Genomic DNA, 26,335 nt, shown 5'->3' with positions numbered 1-26,335 from the left:
ATAAAATAATCTGTATGTGTAGAGAATCTTATATTCTTTTCTTTGTCTGTCTACATTCACATTAAACAAAACATGTTCAGTTATTTAGCATAATAAGCTCTTTATTCTGATAGAAGATAAGAAATAAGGTATAATAAAGCAGTATTCGATACGGAAGAAGGCCCAAATTTTGACATTGATTTGTAACAAAACCTTACGTGACAGGGAAAAACGAATTCATTATTCGTAATCAGCTAGGAACAAAGAATTAAGTTCACCTATTAATCAAAAGCAATATGAACTTTTTTTTTAATTTGTAGCCCTGTGTTATCTGTTCGTAATACAATTTAGTGCCCCTTTCACATCTTAATATTTTTATGACCGAACCTTGTGAAAAATATACGTGAACTCGATTCCAATTTTCGCATAGCTTCTTTGCCGATATATTACTACAGATTGAAGAGCACTGATGATGATAAAAATAATATCTAAAGAAATACGTAGATAATTTAGTTTAGTACCGTATTAGATTGTGTGAGTGATGATTACTCAATACTTATCTTTCACTAAATAGTTAAAATCTCCTCATTCATATGAAGTACCTTGGAAAATTATAATTGTTTTTTTAGTGTTAAGTTCTCACATATAAATTTTAATATGTACTTATACGTACTAACTACATATTTTTGTGCAATTTCAATTTCTTTGCTTGCAGAAAATATGCAAATTAATAACGTTTTAATATGTATTTGAAACTGGCTTATCTTTTTAAAAGATTATAATCATGTTCACAAGTTAATGTCATTATGCGATTTTGCTCCCACTTCGTAAATTTTAAGTGACAGAGGTTTTTGGAGTTAGATTTGTTTTTACCCTAATTTTGGCTTCACGTCTTCCATTTTCGTTAAGTTTAAATTTGTTGGGAGACACGTAAAAACGAACATGATTGGGTAATAGGGTGAAGCGAAAAGAAACAAATTTTCGAGTATCAAATTTTAATAGGGCTCAAAGGTTGCGTAGCGAAATGCGAATTAATGGCAAAATAACGAAAAATATCACGCTTTGGGTCTTCGTTTCGCCAAATGGCCTAACATTTGAAGAAATTACCAAAAAACACCAAAATTTACCTTTGCGCAAAAAGAATAAGATTTTTGATCTATATAATCGTATTTCCGACATCACCAGCTCTATCCGTCATGCTTCTGACCTCCACATACCAACCACTGCACTAACCAGGTATCAACCTCGCTTACCACCAAGCTACTTACCTCTAATATACCGTTCCCGTGAATTCTTCCGTGAGTATTAGCGCACTGGGAACTTAGAAGCTCTTCGACATCATCGCAAGCTCCAGCGCACAGTCTGAAATTATGTCAAGGCATATAAACTCCGTAACTGGGTAAAGACTTGCAACACCTTAGCAGAAACTTCCCACCCAACTAAGTACTGGAAGCGTTTTAATATGCTAACGGGCAAGCTTACCCGGTCGCCTTATCCATTGCTAATTAACGGCTGTCCGCTACATACAGACGAAGAAAAAGCCAACGCTTTTGCCGACCACCTGTAAACTACATTCAAACCCTTTTTACCAGACTTTCCCCGGAAGCATCCTACTGACATCTTAAAATCAGCACCATATCTACAACCAAGTGAAACGCACATCCTCCCAGGTAATAATCCTCTTACCGCTCCTATCTCTACTGCTGACATCTCATCTGTTGTAACTCGCAAAAAGAATACAGCTCCTGGTCTGGATCGGATAACGTACCCCCACATCAAAGAAGCACCTTACTGTCTTCTTCTCCTTCTTTCTTATATATATATATATACGTTCTTTCTCCGTACCGGCTACTTTTCCCCAGACTGGAAATCCTCCTCTACCCTCATGTTTCTAAAGCCTAACAAACCTCCAGCTTCTGTTGCATCCTACCGACCGATTCAACTAACCTCCGTATATAGTAAAATCCTAGAACGCATCATTGTCATCAGACTTCATCTTCATCTCACTACCCATAATCTGTTACCTGTGCATCAGGCTGGTTTCCGTCCTAATTTTAGCATCAATGACCAATTACTCAGACTCATAAATTTCATTACGAATCAATATAATACTGCACGTCCGTCTTGCCTCATTCTTTTCGATCTCGAAAAAGCTTTTGATAAAGTCTGGCACTTAGCTCTCATGTTTAAACTCCACCGCTTCCGGCTTCCACTCTCTTATCTCCGCTTCATCTTTCATTTTCTTTCTATCCGCCTCTCTTACGTAACCATCAATAGCTCTCTATCTCATCCTATTAAATACGAAGTACATGGTTGGGTGGTGTGTGGAGATTTGAAGATTTTGATCATTGTACTTGGGCAACAAGGTGGGTATACGAAAATACCATGTTACATCTGCGAGTGGGATACTAGGGCACGAAATGACCACTGGGGAAGGAAACACTGGCCATTACGAAAAACACTGAACGCGGGATCAAAAAAACATCATTCAACAAAATTTAGTCAGTCTTGAGAAAGTTATACTTCCTCCCCTTCACATAAAATTAGGATTGATGAAACAATTTGTTAAGGCATTCGACAAGGAAGGCGAATGTTTCAAGTTCACATGCAACAAATTATCCTTCACTTTCATGTGCCAAAGTGAAAGAAGGTGTCTTCGCTGGCCCAGACTTTAGGAAGTTAATGAAGGATAAAAACTTCGAGGCAACAATGACTAATGCTGAAAGGGATGCTTTTATAGCATTTAAAGCGTGGTGGTGAACTTGCTGGGGAACCACAAAAGTGCTGGTTACAGAGAAGTTGTTCAGAATATGTTAGTTAAATTTCAAGAACTGGGTTGCAACATGAATCTCAAGTTGCATTTTTTGCATTTTTATCTTGATTACTTTTCACCAAATCTCGGAGAATTAAGTGAGGAACAAGGCGAACGGTTCCACCAAGACATGAGGGATATGGAGAAAAGGTATCAGGCACTTTGGAGTGTTAGCATGATGGCTGACTACTGTTGCACATTGCGCAGAGAAACTTTAGAAGAAAATCAAAAGAAAATTAAGAAAGCTTATAAGAGAACGCGTGCTAAAACGATGTGAAAAATAAGTATGTTATATGACTGTGTTAATTTACATTTTACAACGTATGTATTTATGTATATATTTCCATATTATATGTATATATAAAATAATCTGTATGTGTAGAGAATCTTATATTCTTTTCTTTGTCTGTCTACATTCACATTAAACAAAACATGTTCAGTTATTTAGCATAATAAGCTCTTTATTCTGATAGAAGATAAGAAATAAGGTATAATAAAGCAGTATTCGATACGGAAGAAGGCCCAAATTTTGACATTGATTTGTAACAAAACCTTACGTGACAGGGAAAAACGAATTCATTATTCGTAATCAGCTAGGAACAAAGAATTAAGTTCACCTATTAATCAAAAGCAATATGAACTTTTTTTTTAATTTGTAGCCCTGTGTTATCTGTTCGTAATACAATTTAGTGCCCCTTTCACATCTTAATATTTTTATGACCGAACCTTGTGAAAAATATACGTGAACTCGATTCCAATTTTCGCATAGCTTCTTTGCCGATATATTACTACAGATTGAAGAGCACTGATGATGATAAAAATAATATCTAAAGAAATACGTAGATAATTTAGTTTAGTACCGTATTAGATTGTGTGAGTGATGATTACTCAATACTTATCTTTCACTAAATAGTTAAAATCTCCTCATTCATATGAAGTACCTTGGAAAATTATAATTGTTTTTTTAGTGTTAAGTTCTCACATATAAATTTTAATATGTACTTATACGTACTAACTACATATTTTTGTGCAATTTCAATTTCTTTGCTTGCAGAAAATATGCAAATTAATAACGTTTTAATATGTATTTGAAACTGGCTTATCTTTTTAAAAGATTATAATCATGTTCACAAGTTAATGTCATTATGCGATTTTGCTCCCACTTCGTAAATTTTAAGTGACAGAGGTTTTTGGAGTTAGATTTGTTTTTACCCTAATTTTGGCTTCACGTCTTCCATTTTCGTTAAGTTTAAATTTGTTGGGAGACACGTAAAAACGAACATGATTGGGTAATAGGGTGAAGCGAAAAGAAACAAATTTTCGAGTATCAAATTTTAATAGGGCTCAAAGGTTGCGTAGCGAAATGCGAATTAATGGCAAAATAACGAAAAATATCACGCTTTGGGTCTTCGTTTCGCCAAATGGCCTAACATTTGAAGAAATTACCAAAAAACACCAAAATTTACCTTTGCGCAAAAAGAATAAGATTTTTGATCTATATAATCGTATTTCCGACATCACCAGCTCTATCCGTCATGCTTCTGACCTCCACATACCAACCACTGCACTAACCAGGTATCAACCTCGCTTACCACCAAGCTACTTACCTCTAATATACCGTTCCCGTGAATTCTTCCGTGAGTATTAGCGCACTGGGAACTTAGAAGCTCTTCGACATCATCGCAAGCTCCAGCGCACAGTCTGAAATTATGTCAAGGCATATAAACTCCGTAACTGGGTAAAGACTTGCAACACCTTAGCAGAAACTTCCCACCCAACTAAGTACTGGAAGCGTTTTAATATGCTAACGGGCAAGCTTACCCGGTCGCCTTATCCATTGCTAATTAACGGCTGTCCGCTACATACAGACGAAGAAAAAGCCAACGCTTTTGCCGACCACCTGTAAACTACATTCAAACCCTTTTTACCAGACTTTCCCCGGAAGCATCCTACTGACATCTTAAAATCAGCACCATATCTACAACCAAGTGAAACGCACATCCTCCCAGGTAATAATCCTCTTACCGCTCCTATCTCTACTGCTGACATCTCATCTGTTGTAACTCGCAAAAAGAATACAGCTCCTGGTCTGGATCGGATAACGTACCCCCACATCAAAGAAGCACCTTACTGTCTTCTTCTCCTTCTTTCTTATATATATATATATACGTTCTTTCTCCGTACCGGCTACTTTTCCCCAGACTGGAAATCCTCCTCTACCCTCATGTTTCTAAAGCCTAACAAACCTCCAGCTTCTGTTGCATCCTACCGACCGATTCAACTAACCTCCGTATATAGTAAAATCCTAGAACGCATCATTGTCATCAGACTTCATCTTCATCTCACTACCCATAATCTGTTACCTGTGCATCAGGCTGGTTTCCGTCCTAATTTTAGCATCAATGACCAATTACTCAGACTCATAAATCTCATTACGAATCAATATAATACTGCACGTCCGTCTTGCCTCATTCTTTTCGATCTCGAAAAAGCTTTTGATAAAGTCTGGCACTTAGCTCTCATGTTTAAACTTCACCGCTTCCGGCTTCCACTCTCTTATCTCCGCTTCATCTTTCATTTTCTTTCTATCCGCCTCTCTTACGTAACCATCAATAGCTCTCTATCTCATCCTATTAAATACGAAGTACATGGTTGGGTGGTGTGTGGAGATTTGAAGATTTTGATCATTGTACTTGGGCAACAAGGTGGGTATACGAAAATACCATGTTACATCTGCGAGTGGGATACTAGGGCACGAAATGACCACTGGGGAAGGAAACACTGGCCATTACGAAAAACACTGAACGCGGGATCAAAAAAACATCATTCAACAAAATTTAGTCAGTCTTGAGAAAGTTATACTTCCTCCCCTTCACATAAAATTAGGATTGATGAAACAATTTGTTAAGGCATTCGACAAGGAAGGCGAATGTTTCAAGTTCACATGCAACAAATTATCCTTCACTTTCATGTGCCAAAGTGAAAGAAGGTGTCTTCGCTGGCCCAGACTTTAGGAAGTTAATGAAGGATAAAAACTTCGAGGCAACAATGACTAATGCTGAAAGGGATGCTTTTATAGCATTTAAAGCGTGGTGGTGAACTTGCTGGGGAACCACAAAAGTGCTGGTTACAGAGAAGTTGTTCAGAATATGTTAGTTAAATTTCAAGAACTGGGTTGCAACATGAATCTCAAGTTGCATTTTTTGCATTTTTATCTTGATTACTTTTCACCAAATCTCGGAGAATTAAGTGAGGAACAAGGCGAACGGTTCCACCAAGACATGAGGGATATGGAGAAAAGGTATCAGGCACTTTGGAGTGTTAGCATGATGGCTGACTACTGTTGCACATTGCGCAGAGAAACTTTAGAAGAAAATCAAAAGAAAATTAAGAAAGCTTATAAGAGAACGCGTGCTAAAACGATGTGAAAAATAAGTATGTTATATGACTGTGTTAATTTACATTTTACAACGTATGTATTTATGTATATATTTCCATATTATATGTATATATAAAATAATCTGTATGTGTAGAGAATCTTATATTCTTTTCTTTGTCTGTCTACATTCACATTAAACAAAACATGTTCAGTTATTTAGCATAATAAGCTCTTTATTCTGATAGAAGATAAGAAATAAGGTATAATAAAGCAGTATTCGATACGGAAGAAGGCCCAAATTTTGACATTGATTTGTAACAAAACCTTACGTGACAGGGAAAAACGAATTCATTATTCGTAATCAGCTAGGAACAAAGAATTAAGTTCACCTATTAATCAAAAAACAATATGAACTTTTTTTTAATTTGTAGCCCTGTGTTATCTGTTCCCAATACAATTTAGCCATTTTGCCTTATTTTTAATGATTTCGAGTGTATTTTTCTTGTTCATCCATGAATATGGTGGTAGTTTCACAATTGTTATTCCTTTGGAATTTGAGGTCCGTAAGCATCCAGACGGTATATGAGTCACAACTCTGTGATAATTAGGGAGGTGCCAGAGCATTTAACGTGAGAGTCCGCGATTGTGTTAAAATCCTTCTAGGGCGTTTAAAGGTTAAAGTACAAATTTATTATTTATAACGTGGTGCATGTGGTACATCTCAGAACAATATGTTAAAATGTTTGAAGGAGACACAACAAATTGTAGTTTTTCTCATATTTCATTTCTTGATTTTCGTGCAATATCTGTTAGCGCGATAAACAACTTTAATTGATCTCTAAGAACATCAAATAGAGTAATCTTAAATATTAAGTTGTTTACCACTTTTGAAAGGCCTGTAAATCTATTGTTGTACGTAAATTAACCTGACAACTAGTTATCACTTTTAGGGCATTTGTGTTTCTCATAATTACTCCTCCCAACTCTTTCCATAAGTTCCTGCAGAAGTAAAATGTATTGCTTTTAGTATACCATGTCAGCACATTACACAACGTTGCAACTAATTAACTTTTAGAACAAGATACTTGTTCCTACGGTGGTCTTCGTATCACTTGATACAGTAAAATAATCAACTATGTAATGATGATGATGAATTCGAATTAGTCAATCAAATATAAGGAAAATGTCATTGTTCCAGACCATTAAATTGACTAATCCAATTCAGCAAAATTTTAATAGGGCGCGAATGAAAATTTGGATTACGTCATTGATTAGAGGTATATATACAAGACATTCTTGTGGGTGGTTGTATCTCACTACCGTCAAAATAGAGGAGCAAGATGGCTGCTGCGAGATACCTACTTGGAATTATTTTCCTTCTGTTTGCGGAGGTTTGTTTCAACAAATATTTCTTTATAAATTCAATAACGGCTTTCATAAACATGTCGTAACATATTTCGGCGTGTTTGTATTGGTTATTTCGATATCTTTATCTCATGATTATTGATTTTCTACTAATACTTTGATGACTTACTTATATGAAGACGAAAATATAGTTTTCTCTATGGCACCTCTTTGTCTTTTTCAGTCTGAAAGGAGATGCCGCTATTATAACATAAATTCGACATCTGGAACATATTCCAATTGTACTAATTGTATTACAAAATCTAATGACAGTACAAAAATATGATTTATGTGATGTGAACGATTAGCATTCGGATATCTAAAAGTGACATTTATCCTGTTTGGGGATCGTATCAGGGAAAGGGACTTCGGGGAAGATTCCATAGTGCCACTTTAATTGTTTGGTGTATCTAAGGAATTAAAAGATGCTCATAATATATGAAGGAATGTAAGGTTTTGTCACTACATTTTGATTGAAATCTGTATCCTAACTTAGAAGCTGGGTCAAAAATTTCACAAAATTCCTTATTCGTTTCTGTGCGAGGAACGGACATTCAACAACTTATATTAAATTAATAAATTATATTAATTTCAATGCCGGTTTGCAAAGCTTTACAACATGTGTTTCATAATTATTTTTTGTCGCTACTTCTTTCTGTCCATGTAATCTATGAACTTGTGCTTAAAGAGGGGGGATATGGTGCTAATACTGATTTTTATTTCTCTAAATAGTAGTTGCTGAAATTTGCAGAGTTTTTATGATGAGTTTTTTTTATACACTACAGATTGTTTTAAGAGGCCAGTAATGTATCGAAGATTTTCGCAGAAATTATTTACCAAAATTAAGTAGTAACAATTAAAGGGATCTTTTGCCTTGTACAGTTGGAACATAAAAGTTGAAATTCAAATTTGTTTTTGATATTAAGTTTTTTCAACATTTCTTAATATTGAGACATATTTTGCAAATATATATATAATTCCTTTAGTTCTTTCGGAAAGAAGGATTTTAATTTTGATATAAATACTGATGGGATGTAGTTCATATTGAAAAGACAATTGCAGAAGTAAGTAAAATCTTATTGATATTGTTAAATATAATATCATATTAAATTGTTTTTAATTCTGAGTTAAAACTATATCTATCTATCCTTTACTCTTTTCAAGACTATATTCTAAGGAAATGACATAGGTAATAACACACCATAACTTCAATATTTTTCAATCTTTTTCGAAACTGAACCTGTAGCACCAGTAGTGGAAGAAATATTGTCTCCGAGAATATCAGCTCCTTTTAATGTTACTTATATCACTGAAAAATTGGATATAATCTTTCAATTCAATTTCAAATTTGGAAAATTAAATTTGGTGTAAGAATTCTACGTGAATTGACCCCATCTTACCCCTTATGTTTCTGAGACTGAGCCCTGAAGTGGGAACGCTGAGTCTGTCAGACTCAATAGTTCGAAATATAAAAACTGTTAACACCGTAATACGACACGATTTCGTTTCTTCGCATTCGTGTCAGCTTGTTCTAGTATAATACTTGTCGCTAGTCAGCTCTGTATTGAAATCAGCCTCTGTATTGAAATATGTGAGTATTTTGTGAGGAAAATTACACTTTTATCATAGAGGCTGTATGCACAACGTTTCTAGTGACATACGGATTCAAATGTTTCTTCTCAGTTACATTTATAATTTTATTTTATGTTGCTATTTGAAACATGTATTCACATTTCTTTTGCGTTTTCGAAAACGTATTTTGAGTTCACATAGTTTCATTAATATTAGAGAAGAATACTGTCAATCATGTGTAGAAAAAAAATAGTCAGAACCCACTATAATCCAGTATGCGACATGACATTGCAATACAGCACTCTTCCATGTAGGATAGTTTGTTTGGAAAGCTTTTATTATGAGCATTGATTTTATATTATTAGCTATGCAGTCATCAACTACACCGGATCAAGTGCAGGACCTCTTGTGAATAGTGAGTTTCGTCTATCGTGAAATATGGGTTGAGTGAAAATAGTAAAATACATAACACTGCATTAAGCCAAAATATAAGTGACCAAGTTGGATAATTTTCGTATATTTTATATTAAATAATCATACCCATGTTTAATAATAAATGTAAATAATCGTATCAAATCTATCCAAAACAATAGCATCATATAGGATTCAAATAGTGTGATGTTTTCATAAAATTGGTGTTTGGTTTTCAATTGTGTATTTCAGCATTAAACTGAAACTAGTAGAATATCTGTTTCAGGAAGATAGTTTAAGGATTTGACATATATTTCACTATGCTATCGGAAACAGCTATCTTTGTAATTTCCAGCCATACTCCCTTAATATTAGTTTCACTTTTGCCATAATTATTATTCAATTATTACCTATACCTGTGGAAAAGCAACCTGCTGTTATTTTCAGTAAAATATTATAGTATTAATAAGAATACCTTAGCAATCGTTATCTTCGGTGCTAGCTCTTTTTGACGTTACCATCATAGTGTTGATTTTTATACTATTAGTATAAAGTTATTTAGTCAATTCACAAACTACCAAGATATAGACAGGAGCAATTCCTAGTTGGTTGAAGAAGGTGACCACCATATTTTCTATTTAATTACCAGTTGCTTCTGGAATACATAAGTTAGAATTACATTTATTACCTAAGCTATAGTTGACTAATATAGCTTCATACAATACAATGGAACTGATTTTGAAACTCCCTTGTGACTATATGATTACTGTGTGCTCTTTCAATACAAAGAGTAAGAGTTCTATCCCTGATGAGAACTTTTGTGAGATCGGACCCTACCTATAGCCATAAAACGACATTTTAAGGAATCATTGTAATAAGAATGCTGAACTCCAATTCAACCAACCAATGAAACCATTCAATGTACGTATTAAAAATGTTTTTTTGTTTTCTTTTCAGGCATGGGTTTCTCAGGCCTTAGATGAATCCCAACTTGGTTCAAGAAGGGTAACTATAAATTGAACTTCTGTTCTATTATTAGTTTAATGTAATTGCATTCGTTTGAAGCGAAAATGACAAAAAGGCGTTTCAATATCTTATATGATTTATACTATACTCCCCGATTAAATTACATAATCAAAGTAAATTGAAGCCGTGGCTTTCATAACCACACAAGTCTAGCTGAAGAGATATGGAAAAATTAATAAGAACTGAATATTTTGTTGGAAATATAGATACTCTAAGAAAATAAACCGATTAACAGCTGAACGAGTAGGTAAAATTAATTAATTATATATATATATATATATATATATATATATATATATATATATATATATATATATATATATATATATATATATATATATATATATATATATAAGAAGAGCTGCTTGTTAATTCAGACACATTCGGGAAAGTACATGTAGAGAAATGACGAGAAGAGGTGGAAATGATTCATTGTACAGAATCTGCCGAATTATGCGGAAATGAGAGTGATGATCCACACTTTGATATCGCATACGAAGAACCAGATTTTGGCCTATACTTACCGCTTTTTGAGAGAAAATAAGATATTAACAAAATAAATATGTATAGTTGTAAATACATGTATTTTTGAAACTTAGTATTAAGATATCAAAATCAGGGCACCTAATCAAGACGTTTCAATAGTACCTGTGTTTCCTGACCTGTGCTAATTAGTTTTTATTTGTTTCTTTTACGTGTGCATTTATGTACCAATCATTGTTGGTGACTTTCTGTAATGCCGTGAATATTTTCGCAATAGATCATCTTCATAAATTAGAGATTCGAATGATGCACTGTAAGAAGGCACTAATAAAAGCACGCAGTGTATCTCAACTGAAGACTCTTCAAACATGCCATTCCATACACTGGCTACTTTACGACAGCTTATGTATATTTTGTAGCAGCTGCCGAGCATAATTTCTTAATAAAACTTAATATGCTTATAAAACCAGTAGTAGGGTCAAGTTTAGAAAATCAATTTACATATAAATTTACACAGTTTAGTGGTGTAAAATAATGTGGAATTTCTATACTAAATGTTTTCCAGCATTTAGTCTTTACATAAAACTTATTGTAAATGTACATTTATATATACTTTCTAAATGTAATAAAATAATAAAAAAACATAATGCCGTTCAGAATGTACATTTTAAAGAATCCCCTGCATACAAAGTAATAAATATACTAGAGTTAAAGAAGCGAATTTTATTTTGAAATCATAATTTAGTAATAGAATGCAATTTTCTTTTTGTTTGTACATAGATTTCCAGAATATTCTCAAATTCGAGTAGTTACAAAAATTACATTTTGTCTCACTTATAAATTATCATATGATTTACAGTTCGCATAAAAGGAACCTAACATTATTCGTTACTCACACTTTAGACATCCTTTACAAATATAGAATATAATGCATGTAAGTTGGTATACATGCGGATCCCAAGTTTCATTATATTCAAATTTTTTCTCTGTTTGTGTCATATTCTTATCCCTGACTCAGGACATCTTTTAAGATGTTTTCAATTCAGTCATAACAATTTACTTGTACGCTTTTCTTTAAAAAAATTGTAACAACATTTAAGAACCAAATCGTATTGAGCACACCTGGGGTCCGTACGGACGATATGGATTCCCATGCTCCCATATCCGCAGACAGATAAATAAAGCTTGCTTATTAGTAATTCCTAAGAATAACAACGTAAATAACAGTAAATAATTATTTTTCTGACAAGTGAGTTGTGTTGTCTTAAAAATGTCAGAAGATGAAATCACGAACTTTGTGTTATTAATCTATTACAATTTGAATACATTACTGGATGTTACTATACACATATTTTTGAAACAGATATATTCTCTTTAACAAAATGTGTACTTCCTGTATAATATTTGTACAGAAATGTTTAAATTTTATTTGTATTTCAAAGTTACCGGAGTATATTGCTCTATATAAATATAGAGAAGACGATGCATTTCAAAACAAAAGTTCGTTTGGAAAGTTCGGCTATTTATTTGCACTGTTTCGTCTAGGACTGCCTAAGGAAAGCGTTCTGCGTACGTTGTAAGTAACTGACAGCGAGACAAATCAGGTAGAATCGGACGACAGCCATTACGAGTATGAACGTGAATTGTCTGTAGAAAGGAAAGGAAACCTAACTACTTCTAGCTCAAATGAATGTGACGTAGACCTGTTTTTTTGATTATAACCCGTTCGTTCTAGCCGAATTTTAGACATGTCAACAGAACGCGGAACAAAGGCTACAGAATTTACAGCTCCACACGGAAGAAACTCAAGTGCACAGAACCCATCAGAACACCAGACGTTTGCAACAAATGTTGTCAAGGAATCAAGCGCTTCAAAGCAGCGGAATTAACTATTCAGAATGAGCGACGTGCCTTCAAAGTTTTCAAACTACAGATTTAGCAAATCTAATTGTGGAGGAAACAGAGGCTCGAATCTATGTTAAGAAAGTAAAGAGTAAAACACAGAAAGCGACGAAACTGAAATATATGCATTCATAGACTTAATTATTTTGGCCCTAGTGCCAAAACCGATAGGCGAATACTTGAATGAATTGTGGCCAAGTGAAAATGGACGTCCAATATTCCAAGCAACAACGTCGCTGGATCGTTTTAGCTGTCTCCTTACCTTTGCTGGTTTCATAAATTTGAAACTCGTCAAGAGAAACTGAAAACACACAAGATTTCGGTGAACTTTGGGAAATAGTTCTAATTTCCATGATTTGTACAGATCTGGAATTTTTAAACTATGGATCAGTTGCTCAAACCTACATTTAGATAATTTTTTTTAGAGTGTTTTCATTCCACATATGCTAGTGAAATACGGTATAAACATTTACTGAGTGTGCAATACTGAAACATCATATTCATTCAGAGACAACATATATGTTTGTTAGCACGTAGGGCATGAATAAGGCAATGCAAAAGACCTGTTGAAGTGACTTGTAAAGCCATGGTTAAATAAGCTATGGACATTTACTTTGACAAGCACAGGACAGGGATCGCCGAGAGTCTCGTCTTCGGATAACTACAGTTGTTGGTAAAATGAGAAGGTGCAAAAAGGACATCCACAGGGAAATGTTTGAAATCTGTCAGGGATAAAAAAAATACGTTAAAGTAAAGAAAATGTGGTATATAGAAACTTTTTAGTAGAATGTATCACAGTACACAAATGTTCCACAATATCTACACCTATCTATCTATCTATCTATCTATCTATCTCTCTCTCTCTCTCTCGCTATATATATATATATATATATATATATATATATATATATATATATATATATATATATATATATATATATATATATATGTACTATTTTATAGTAAATAAAACAAAACATCTTTATTTAATAATATAATAAAATAAAACCTAACATAGAGCCAAAAAGGGCCTACTAACAATGTTTTTGTTGGAGGTAACGTAGTCTTTGAAAGGTTGGCGTCATAAGGTTAATATCATTTTTTTTAATATTCTCCTTTTATTCTCTTCACTCGCATCTTTATAAGTTAAACCGGTCAGGTATTATCGTTTAAGAGTTCATTGCATATCCCTCAGGAATCGCCGTTTTCGCTTGTCTAGTTGCTCAAAGGATAAAATGAAACAGTATTAGTACGATATAAGATTAACTACAAACATAAAGGCAGCCTAGAAACAATCAAGTTATACGCACCTATGGTTTATTGGAATGGGTTTAAAATTCTACATCTTCTATCTTTGTAAAATAGAATTTTTCTTAAGTATAATAATGGTTTGTTTCATTTTTAGTTATTGAGTAGATATTGTTTGTTGAGTAATATCTCTTTCTGTCTATAATGCATTATAAAGAGTTGATTTGTAATTTAAGGTAGAATGCGAACAACAGAATTTTCGTTCAAATTACTCACAATCTTCAACGAGCAATCGAACCGCCTGTATTTGCAACTAAGACTTGGGCACTACATACCAGATTATTAATGAGATTTTTCAAAGAATATTCCATGCAATATCTGGGTCTAACAAATAGGATACTCGCACACTATACACTATACTTCAATATACACTAAAAATAGTTTTCTTATAATATGTTATTTTTAAGTAACTGGTGAAGGTAGCATTTCAATGTACACTAACAATAGTTTTGTTATAATATCTTATTTTTAAGAAACTTGTGAAGGTAGCATTCGTTATATATCAGCAGATTAGACAATGGAACTAATCTACACAAAACGATGGTTTTCTAATTTCCTTTTCAGAAAACGTGTCTGGTTTCGAGTAGAGTGTCAAGAAAATGCTCTTTATAAACAACAGTTTTTATAATTAGTTTTTAAAGTAATTTGAACAATTTATCTTCTTTGGCTACGCCAATGTTCTAGGTTTTGACGGTAGGAGTTGCTTTATTTTATTAACATATGACATTATTTCTGAATTGCAATATTTATGTAGTAATATTTCCATATAATCTCTTACTTGGAGGTCATGGTGCAAATGTTGTACGCGTATAATACTTAGCAGTTAACTTTTTAAACAAAGTAATTAACACCTTTTGGAAAATGAAATGTAAAAAATGAAATCTTTGAGTTTTATGTTCGACGATTATGCCGGATAGCACAAAGGAGACGGTAATAAAATGAAATGAATAAAATGGTGGAATGAAGAAAGTGGAAAGAAACGGGAAATTTCCGAGCAAACCCAAGCAGATAGTATTTGTCCACCACAAAGTTCACTGGACGGGAGCACGGTTTGAAATCGGGACCCCACGCACCAGAGGTGAATGCTCTATTATTGAGCCACGACAGCCCAGACATAATTTTGATTCGGATAAATATAAGCATATCTTACTCGAAGTAAATTTCGTTAATTGCATTTTTTTGTGTATTTGCGCATTTTCATCTATTTTCCTTCTCAGAATTCCCGGGAATCGCTTACAATTGGGAAACTCCGTGCGCAACTAACAAAAAGTCGTGAGCATTGTATCTCTTAAATATACAGCTTTGAGTTCATGTTTAATTTTTTTTAGAGCTAGCCAAAGAAAACCCTCCACGTCAATCGGGTCTGCTGTGAACTAAGCAGCTATTATATATGAGATAAGGTCTCACACCTTAAAATGGAATCAGAACAACACGTTTTCTAGCCGACAATCAAACTCGTATCTCCCGTCCCAAAAGAGATACGGTAACTTTTTGACCACTCATTTCTATTGCTAGTAGTGTTTTCTAGTTTGGGTATTTTCGATCTAGAGATTTGAAAGTTTGATTTTACCGATTTCGGGCGCCAATATGTCTGAGAGGAAGCCACTTTCATCGTTTATATACATATCGTTTATGTTTGTATACATATATACATATATCCCATCATCAAGCATAACATAATTATAATGTAAAAATATTTCACATTAAAAGTTCCAGAACATATAGTTGCATACAGCATCTTTTCATGTGTATGAAGAGTATTCTGTAACACAGGCAACGGTATGCGAAAGAAGCAGACAGCAGAGGTTGCTAGTTGACACAGTTGAATACATCAGAGGACAACCGCCATATTTTAAATACCAAAGGAAGGATTGCTGACGAACGGTAGGCACCATTAGGAAAAAATCTGAGATTACAACAAATCACCCAATATAACACTAAAAATTGCACATTAAGTGCAAATATTTGACAGTATACTTAATACTGGATAACACATACTACTTCATAAATTTATAAGGAAGCATGTAATACGATGTTACAACCTTGTCATAGTAAATTTCTACTCAATTGTGCAATTGTCAGAACCATTTCGTAATGCTACACAATGTATCAACCGTTAATATTATATCAGTTTTATGTTCTTCAAAGAAATATTATGTCAATACGTGAAAATGAAAACATATTAGAATTTTCATAACTATACATGTGCTTACGTATTTCCAGAAAAGATAATACATTTAGCAATCTCCAATGTTCATTTTTAAACTTATTCTTACAACCAAAACCACAGTGATTCATAAAAGTACTTAATCACAATTGAAGGAAAGCGTGTCCCTGTTCTATGTTTTGCAGTATTCTATAAGATAATATCTGTCTATTACACCTCATATTTACGATGGTGTTTATATTAAAGTACTGAATATATATTAACATTCTACTTTAAGGTCTCAGACTTATGTCCGCATGGATTTACTAGAGGACATGGATATTTTAATTAAAGCAAAGTGGCTCAACGAATTGGTAGAATGAGAATGAACTGGGAAACGGAAGAATTTCATCATAGTTGAAGTACATAATACCGATTACCTTCAAAATCACATTAAACCAAATACCTTTTATATGACGGAGATATTTTTACCATTGAGACCCTATTCCCCTCATTAAATGAACGATGGAATACTTGTTTTGCAAGTTTGGATAAGAGCAAGTGATTATTCAACGTAATAAGTTTTAGCAAGGAAAATTTAGGCATTATAAAATAACTAAAGGCTTATCGGAAACTCAATCAGGTTCACTTAACTCTCTTGGTTTTAAATTCTATACAAACATTATTTAAACAGCTGAAATAGAAATTTTTACAATAATAGTTCTACTCTGTCTTTTGAATACAATTATGTATTTATTGTAAGGGTTCGTTACATAATACACAATAATAGTATGTTATTTGTTTGCCATTTGATGCTCATAGAAAATATCTGAAACTCCATATTTGTCATTACTTTCTTCCAATGACTATTTCTTTGATATTACATAAGAATTTTACCTTCATTGCTTCTATTCTGCCTGATACTTCTTGTATCCTCAGGAATACAGGTTCTTTTCAACGAATGTACTAACGATATATCTTAATACTTGTTTTATTATGTTTAATGCTGTACTAAAAATGTATCTTTGTTTTATGATGCTCTTATTACTTTTATCGATGAAATATCATCGTGGCATTTACATTAAGTCCAGTTAATTAAATTTAATTATTATTTCTAGCGCTGTAATAGTTAATAAAATGAATCATTTAAGATCGGTCTGTAATGCATTCTTCCGTAAGTTGGAGGTAAAATTATACAGGCATTATACCGCTAAAATATGTAATTATCCGCATTGCATATTTTCACTCATCATTCGCAAAATGAAATATTCTGCTGTTCTAAATTCCATTTAATGACACAACTCTAAATGAAGATTGTTTCCTTGTTTTGTGTCCTCTTTAGCTCTCAGTAAATTTTAACAGTTTATTGTGTTTCATTATGAAAACTTGTACATAATAATTGATTACTAAATACGAATTTCCTATGAATATTTGCAATCATTTCTTTATTGTTTAGCTGCAGAAAGATGAGTTCGCGCAAAAATAATTTTTAATAATGATTTACATAAAAAGTGTTTTAACCTTATCCTAACCGTTTACTAAAAAAGATTAGGATATAGCGAGTAATATCATCATGATGTATAAGTTCAATGTCAGGGGAATGTAATTAATATTTGTCATTATTCCTCAGTAGAAATCAGTAGATACACATGAACTACTTGACTTTCGAGTATTGAATTTACGTAGTTTGAAACTCTCCCATGACACAGAAAAAGAGCCAGTCTGAGCGTCGGTCAGAGCAATCTATATATGTATAAGTATGCGAGCTTGACGTTTGGGATTCATGTATTATTCTTGGCGGAACCTATATGGTTTGATGGCATGTTTCGAGTGTTTCGATAGAAACGTCAGTACTGGTACTTGAGAAATTGTAGGATAAAATGTGTTGTGAGTATTTTAAAGTGGTCCTTGGATATGCAAGAATACAACGTGAATGCTGGCCATATCGAAAAAAGTGATCCATTCAAAGAACGTCTTCGTATAAAACTTGTTTGGTATACCATTATCTTCCAGATGATCCAACAATTGCTATGCTTACTTTGGTGAAATATATTAGTTATAATTCTAGTATTGTTTATGAACACGAATTGATTAACCTTTTATTAATTAGATTTTAGAATTGCTTGTATATTAATTTTAACGTTATTTATTATCTATATTAATAAAATAATATATAGTAATATAATAATACTTTACTATTAATTACAGGCGATCGTAAACATGGGTCAGACCCAGGGCGTAGTGGCAGCTAAAATACTAGTAAGTATAACTTACGGTATTCATTAAAATTTAACATTTTTACATTAGAAAGTTCAAAATTACGAAATGTGTTTAATTCAAGAAATTAGTTTTATAGAAATGATGTTTTCTGTAGTCCAATAGAACAGATTGTATTGCAATATTATTATTGTAATATTTACCTACGAAGTAATGTATATTTTAAAATTTAAAGAAATTAAGATGTCATAATATAGAAATGTTAGTACTCAGTTATTCGTATAAGGGCATACACAGGGTGTTTCACAACAATACCGACAACGTTTGGGAGGTGATTCCTGACACCAGGGTAAGACAAGAAGTATAGCTTGCCCTTATTTCCCTAATAGCGATTGTCAGAAAATCAAGTTTTTCAGGAGAAGCAAAAAACGAAATCAAAGTGTGAACTTTATATTAATTTAACATTTCTATTGATGTTGGAATGTTTTACACATTTAAAATAAGCACCTATTTATTTTAAGAGATATGAAAAGTACCTTTATGTCTGGGTTGTATTAATAACAATGCCAGTTTTAGTATTATTATTAGAATTAATTGACATCAGTTTTTATCCTGCTTTCATCTCATTCGGCGGTGTCCAATAACATATTTTGAAACAATTTTTGAAAACAATACAAAAATGGATTACAACATGAAAAACAATACAGAAATGGATTACAACATGAAAAGCAATAAAAAAATTGGTGACAGCATGAAAAACAATACAAACAGTTTAAAAACGGATTACAACATGAAACACAATTTAAAGTTGGATTTCAGCATGAAACACAATACAAAAATGGATTACAACATGAAAAAAGTACAAAAATTGATTACAACAGTTTACTCTTTTCTTAGAGTTTGTTTCTGCATGAACACTGCTACGTTAGAGTTAGGTAATGAATTATTAGTTGAATCAAATGTTATTACCTATTACGACTTGTCATTACCTGTTTCATTGCTGTCACTTTCTGGGAATTCCGCAATTTCTCCTGAGTGGGAAAGGAATCTGAAGAATCTGTGAAAGCTGTGCTGGATTTAGTGAAACATCTTCATAAGGTCATTGTATTTGGAAGTACTGATAGGTCTTTAGGTTTCCTTACATGGTGGATATTTTCTGGTGAAATCAAAGATCTTGTTGGGTTTCTTCTGAAGTCAATTTTTTTTAAAATCCTTCTGGAAATTGGCTTTGTATTTCATGATACTGAAGGTGTAATTTGAAACTTGTAAATGTACAATTTTTCACAGCAGAACTTGTTCTTCATTACTGTTCTTCTTTCTAGAAATAAAGGGAGATGAGCCTGATTTTGGTAAAAAAATGTTGTCTTGAAAATCTTGAAGGTAACATTGTACAGTTTCTCTTTCTCACATGATCTTATCAGTTGGACCCAGTCATGTCTAGCTATGAAAGACATAGTGGGTAAGGTTTTCTTCTTTCTTTCAACCACTGCATGTACAGAGTCTGTTTCCATGTGAGTGTGCCCATGGAACAAATATTTGCGATTAATTGTTTCCGAAGTTGGGTGAATATGTAGCAAACAAAAGTAAGATAAAATAAGCATGATGCTTCTATTTTGTAAGGCGCAGTTACTACAGCAGACATTAATGAATTTCAATTCATTTGGCTAACATTGGGCCTATTTTACAATGTACAATGCTATCTCGTTCCCTCCCTGCAATTGATTCATCCCAAATCATGCAATGGTTTTCCTGGGCTTTAACATCTTCAATAGTAAGATTTAGTATCCAAAGTTTTCGCAGATAAAATGATTGTGCATTACTCAGGTTAGGGGTAGGTAAACATTTTTGTAGATCAACAATAACCACAATCTCATGTGACTCAGGCAGTTTGCTTCTTATTTTGTCTTCCTCTTTTCCTGCATACCTGTTCTCTGCTTCAGTTAAATGTTTGTCTCATTGAGTCTTAAGTGATACCTTTTCGTCAAGTTTCCTTGAATTACTAACATTTTTTTGAATTTGTCGCAATCATCACAGGTATCCTTATACAGTATCTTGAAGGACAAATTAAATTCTGTCTTGGATATATGTCGGTAGTAACTCAATTTTGATATTTGTTCTAGAATTCATTCACTTTTACATATGTCAACAAACAAATTATACATGTGATTAATGTTAAGATCAGGGCTTAGATATTTTCTATTTGATCTTGCTCGGGAGTAATGACTTTCATAACAAGGAAATGAATTAAAATTGTCAATTACCTTTTCCCTCATATGAGAAACTATCTTGTTTGTTGGAGGATGGTTCTTTCTCCTATCAGCTGGAATAATAGGACTTCTGGACAATGCTTTCTTTTCCATGAGCACTCTCACTTTCTTTTCAGTAATGCTTATTGTGTTTAAATACATCTTTTTACAAACTGCCACCATTTCAGACTCACTCACTGGCAACGTGTATACGTAATATTGTTTTCTTCTTCTTTCTTGCAGCTTATTTCTCTGCCGATATCGTTCAACTTGTTTCGCCTTCACTGTTGACGCTATAAAGCTATCTTTCTGATTCCAATCAAACGTCTTATCTAAGAATTTCTGATGTATAGTTAGTCATGACTTGTGACATCTCTTCCTGCAGTTACAGGAAGACCTAATTTTTTATAAGTAACAACCTTACCTTCTTCACCAGCTACCCTCCTCGCCTTGGCAATGCTTTTCCATTTGCCCGGCCACCTTTTTCCGCTTTGTGGTTGTACTTTTCTTATATGTAGTTGGAATGTTAACATCAGGTACATGGTCATCTGAAATTATAAGATAAATTTCAAAAAATACATACTTTCTACACTATATATTGTAAAAAGCATTGCAATTTTACTGCATTGATTGTTTCTTGATTTCAAATTATTAATTTCAATTTGTAAGTTTTACATTCATTATTACGTTCCAATTATATTAAAAAATAACTAATAATTTGCAATCAAAATTTATCTTGTTACAAATAATCAAAGTATATTGAGTAAAGTAGTCCGATACAAAATTAATTATAGTAAATTGAAAGTAATCAGATACAAAGATTTACTAAAGTACTGAGTGAAGTAATCCGATTCATAATTCGTTTTACCTAATTTTTTAAATGATAATCGTTACTTTCAATTTACTTAATTCATGTTCAACAGGGTGAACTTAATTATTTTCTTCTATTAATTATCTAGTCAACTAGATAATGTGTATCGGAGTTCCTTTACATGGCTGTTCTTTTTACTTGCGGACACTAAGGAATTCACTTTAAGTAGCTGCATTCGTAATAATTTCCGTGTTTGTATAAACAAAAGTAAAAAATGGTTTCCAGACTACAAATTCGAGATCCTTTTAAATTTTAAAGAAAGTATTAAAGGAATATTATTATTAAGAAAACTTTGATAAACAATATTAACCAGTTTAGTTAATGAAACAAATTACATTAACAATGAAGAAAAAGGCAAAAGTAACAACTAACCTAAATCTGAGGAACTGTAGGTGGTTGATACATAAGTTTGATCCGTTGAAGGGTCACTCCCTAAAAAGTCTTCAATTATTTTTTTCTGTTTCACATTCTGAATCTGTGGTGAAAGTTTCATCTTCTGCTTCCTGCTGCACATGGTCAGACTCACGATTTTTGGCCTTGCTCCAAATACATTTTACGTGAACTATCCATTACTTATCCTTTATTGCAGATACACGAAAAATTCCACTCCTTCCTTGTTACAACACTTCCTTTGAAAAAAACATACAGCAGAAGGAACTATATTTTCATGTGGCTAAAAAGTGAAAAAACGCTCCCAAATTTTGCGAAATATAGTACATTGTACATATGCAAGTGAAACAAAAATCGAAACATTGTTCGCCACTTGCGTTTTACTGAAACTTGAACGGTAGATGTCCATATAAATCTTCATAACATTTCAATAACGAAGTAAGAGTTTAGAGGACCTTCAGGACCGCAACATTAAATGGACACCCCGTTTTCACATCAAAATAACTCTACATCTAGTAGTACTACTGCCGCAAAAGCTAGATACACTGGTATGCCATTCTTTACTTAGAGGGAAAGCTATCCAACTCCTCGACAAGTTTCGCATTGAAACTTATTCAAGTGGAATCACGTATTGAAAGATAGAAACATGCTTACTCTTACCATTCGCAACGTCGTCAAACCGGAAGTAGAATGATCGTTCTCTTATAGCCCCTGAAAGTTATGTACTTTGGCCATTCATGCCATAACGTGATACACTGAAACTTGTTTTCTCACGAAGACAAATATTTCAAACTCAATCTTTAGTACGTCATTGCTGCATACCGATGCCAAATGGAACACGATAAGATATACCAATTGTAAGTTCCAAAAGAACATGAGGAAGAAAACAGTCGATAGAGAAAAGGGACACGCTTAAGACCACAACACAAAAATGCGTTCTATGTTTATTATTATTATTATTAGTAGTAGTAGTAGTAGCAGTAGTAGTAGTAGTATAATTAGCATTATTAATATAAGCGGTATGATGAGTAACAATAATGATAATGAGAAGAAGACAACAAATAGGTTACATTGTTGGGCCCATTAAGTAAAGAGGGACTTTGGTGTCTTGAGTGTTCTTTAGCACTACTATAAAGGTTTTTATTCCCAGCCTGGATTCGAAGTATGGATCCCTGAGTCGCTTGCTTAACACATCAATCCTCACGGATACGAGGTCTGCAACAAGAAGAAATAGTATAGGACACGTCTTCTCAATCTGGGGTTGCGGAGATAAGCGAAATAGAATATAATTAGAATCTAATACCGCAAAATATTTTTAAATAGTTATCATTTTGAATTTTGTTTTGATAGACAATTTTTGTTTGCATACATAATTTCAAGAACAACAAAAATTTGTTTAATAAACATTTTCAACAAGTGCAGTGTTGTTTAAAATCAATTTAATCAATTTAAATGAAAGAGGTACGATATGAAACTAATGGGAACTGCATATTCAAATACCAGAAGAATGCAAATGCACTTTTTATTTTTTATCACGTGACCCAAAATTGAGGGAGTTATGAAGTTTTAATATTTTCAAACGGCCTCCATTTTAAAACGGTATGATTTATCGGATTCGATGTTTGTAATATGAATGAATGGACCAAATTTAGTTTCAATCCATTCGATTTTAGGGAAGTTACTGTATCCACTATATATAAGAAATCGATTCTACTATTATAGAACTAGATGGATATAGTGAGACCTCCGCAATAGGTACATTAAAAATCCGACATGAGCTTATTAAAAGTCAGAAATTATAAGGGGGTCTCTGTCAAGAGGATCTGATAATGTGGGACTTGTAATCAGAATTAGGTTAAGAACACTGGTAAGATTATTATTATTATTATTATTATTATTATTATTATTATTATTATTATTATTATTATTATTATTATTATTATTATTATTATTATTATTATTATTTCTTTATCGTCTTTTTTGCCTAATTGCCGACCTCATGTTCGTGTTGGTTGAGGCGTCAAGCCAGCGAATCACGGGTCCTGACATCGAATTCCGGCTGGGGTATGGTTGTTTGTGGATTTTAAAACGTTTATAGCAATGCTAGAGGACACACCAGACGGGCGGAAGTCCGTTACTCAACGGGCCCAACAATATATCCTATTTGTTGTTTTCACATTATTATTACTTTTACTCATGATACTGCTCACATTTTTAATGCTAACGATACTACTACTACTACTACTACTACTACTACTACTACTACTACTACTACTACTAATAATAATAATAATAATAATAATAATAATAATAATAATAATAATAGTCATACTAATAACAATAATAGAACGCGTGTTTGTTTGAAACTTACGATCGGTGTATCGCATCGTGGCCCATTTGACATCGGTTTGCATCAATGATGTACTAGAGATGCCCATCACCACCGACTGTTATCACCTTGAGTTTGAAATATTTATCTTTGTGAAAAAACAGGTTCCAGTGTATCACATTCTGGCATGTATGACCAGAGTACGTACCTTTCAGCGGCTTTGGGAGAACGATTATTCTACTTCCGGTTCGACGACTTCGCGAATCGTAAGAATAAGCATATTTCCATCTTCCAATATGTCCTTGCACTTGTGCATGTTTCTATGCGATACTCGTCGAGGAGTTTGATAGGTTTCCTAGGTAGTAACAATGCTTCAAAATCTTAAAAACGCCAAAAATGTACACCCTCCCTTAGTGAACTAAGGTAAGACAAACCTGGCTGCAGAAGTACTTCCTTTCAGAGTTTTAGGCTGCCAAACCTGAAAAAATGAACTTCAATGTTCCATAGCTCCACAACTATAGGAACTACCGTAGTCGGGACTTAGAAACTAGTATGCCCTATGCAAAAAGGGATGTTTGAGAATCCTAAGGTATTAATGCAGCTATTTTTATAGAGTGAGTTTGGATATAGGCTTATAATTTGAAGTAGTCACCAACAACCTCTATAAAAATTGTTGCGGAAGTACAGCAGAATTCTGAAACGTACGACACATACATTTGGATGCGGCACATAAAAAAGTCCTTTAGTGAAGTTTTGACCCGACTACGATAGTTTTTATATGTTTGGAGATATGTCCTTTTAAAATACATTTTGCATGTTTTCGATAGCCTATAACACTGAAAAGAAATATTTGTGCTCCTAGGTTGGTCTAAAGTTTGTGGTTTATCTTGGTGTCAGGAAACACTTCCCAAATTCATATTAAACCAGTAGAGAAGATTAACAGTTCATATTAATTGTGACTGCTGGTAGTAATAATTATACATTTAATGAACTTTTCTACACTAAAAGTAGTGGAACTTGGTGCGGAGAGCAACAAGCAAACTTTAGGTGGGCAAGTGCATATTATTATTACAAATAATGACAGCGTTTGAAAATTCTAATAGTACCAGTCTTGTTTCTCAAAATGATTGAAATTTCTCATAATCTCGTTCGATAAATGATCTACTGAATTTCGAAAAGGAAGTTAAATATTCAACTGCCAGTGTAGTTTCAATTTGATTCTTTCATAGTAAAACAAATTCTTTTCGTTTGTCATGCTACGAATGTTTTCCTTATCCGGTTAAAATCTACAATGAGCCATCCTTACCTGTTCTAAATTATAATATACAAGAGCGTTGAAAAAGAAACGACCCGTACGCTGTAATATGTACATGCGAGATAGATTGGGAATATTGTTGCGGCTGTAACAAATAAGCATTTCGACAAGAGCGCGGAAGTTCACAAGCCCCGCTAGAATGTCACGTGTCCCAGCCACTTGATTTGCCAAACCAGCAGAAGGGACACCAATCGTCCAACTCGGTCAGTCGTGTTGAGAGCAGTGTAAAAGTGAAATGGAAGCGTAAAAGCTAAAGCAAAGAGGTGTTGTTCGTTTTATGACGGTGGAAGGGAAATAGACATTTATCGAAGAATGTCAGAAGTGTACGGTGAACACTGCATGTCACTTGCAAGGGGCAAGGAATGGAACAATCGCTTGAGGGAAGGACGGGTGTCGTTAGCCGATGATGCACAGTCTGGAACACCACACTGCATTATCGATGACATTCTCCAGCTGATTGATACGCACGTTACTCAGGACCACTGAGTTACAGTGAAAGCCGTATAGGAGGCCGAGGTCAAGTTGAGCTTGGAAAGTGTGCACAC

At 33.5% G+C, this 26,335-nt stretch overlaps 1 protein-coding gene across 4 annotated transcripts in view; it reads left to right on the top strand.

Annotated features, from left to right (window-relative positions):
• The first annotated feature begins 7,468 nt into the window (after nt 1-7,468).
• LOC145662003 (uncharacterized) overlaps nt 7,469-26,335 on the top strand; it is a 202,782-nt gene continuing 183,915 nt past the window's right edge. For all 4 annotated transcript variants that reach the window (XM_081727341.1, XM_081727340.1, XM_081727339.1 and 1 more), the window contains exons 1-3: nt 7,469-7,561; nt 10,515-10,562; nt 18,631-18,681. In XM_081727341.1, coding sequence (XP_081583467.1) covers nt 7,511-7,561; nt 10,515-10,562; nt 18,631-18,681 — 150 coding nt within the window. In that variant the 5' untranslated portion in view covers nt 7,469-7,510. The remainder of the gene's footprint in view (nt 7,562-10,514; nt 10,563-18,630; nt 18,682-26,335) is intronic.

Source organism: Thermobia domestica, chromosome 10, assembly GCF_964235325.1.
Source record: "Thermobia domestica chromosome 10, izTheDome1.hap1.1, whole genome shotgun sequence".
In the NCBI taxonomy this organism is placed as follows: domain Eukaryota; kingdom Metazoa; phylum Arthropoda; class Insecta; order Zygentoma; family Lepismatidae; genus Thermobia; species Thermobia domestica.
Note: the sequence above shows the minus strand (reverse complement) of the source record. Positions and strands in the feature narration are given on the sequence as shown.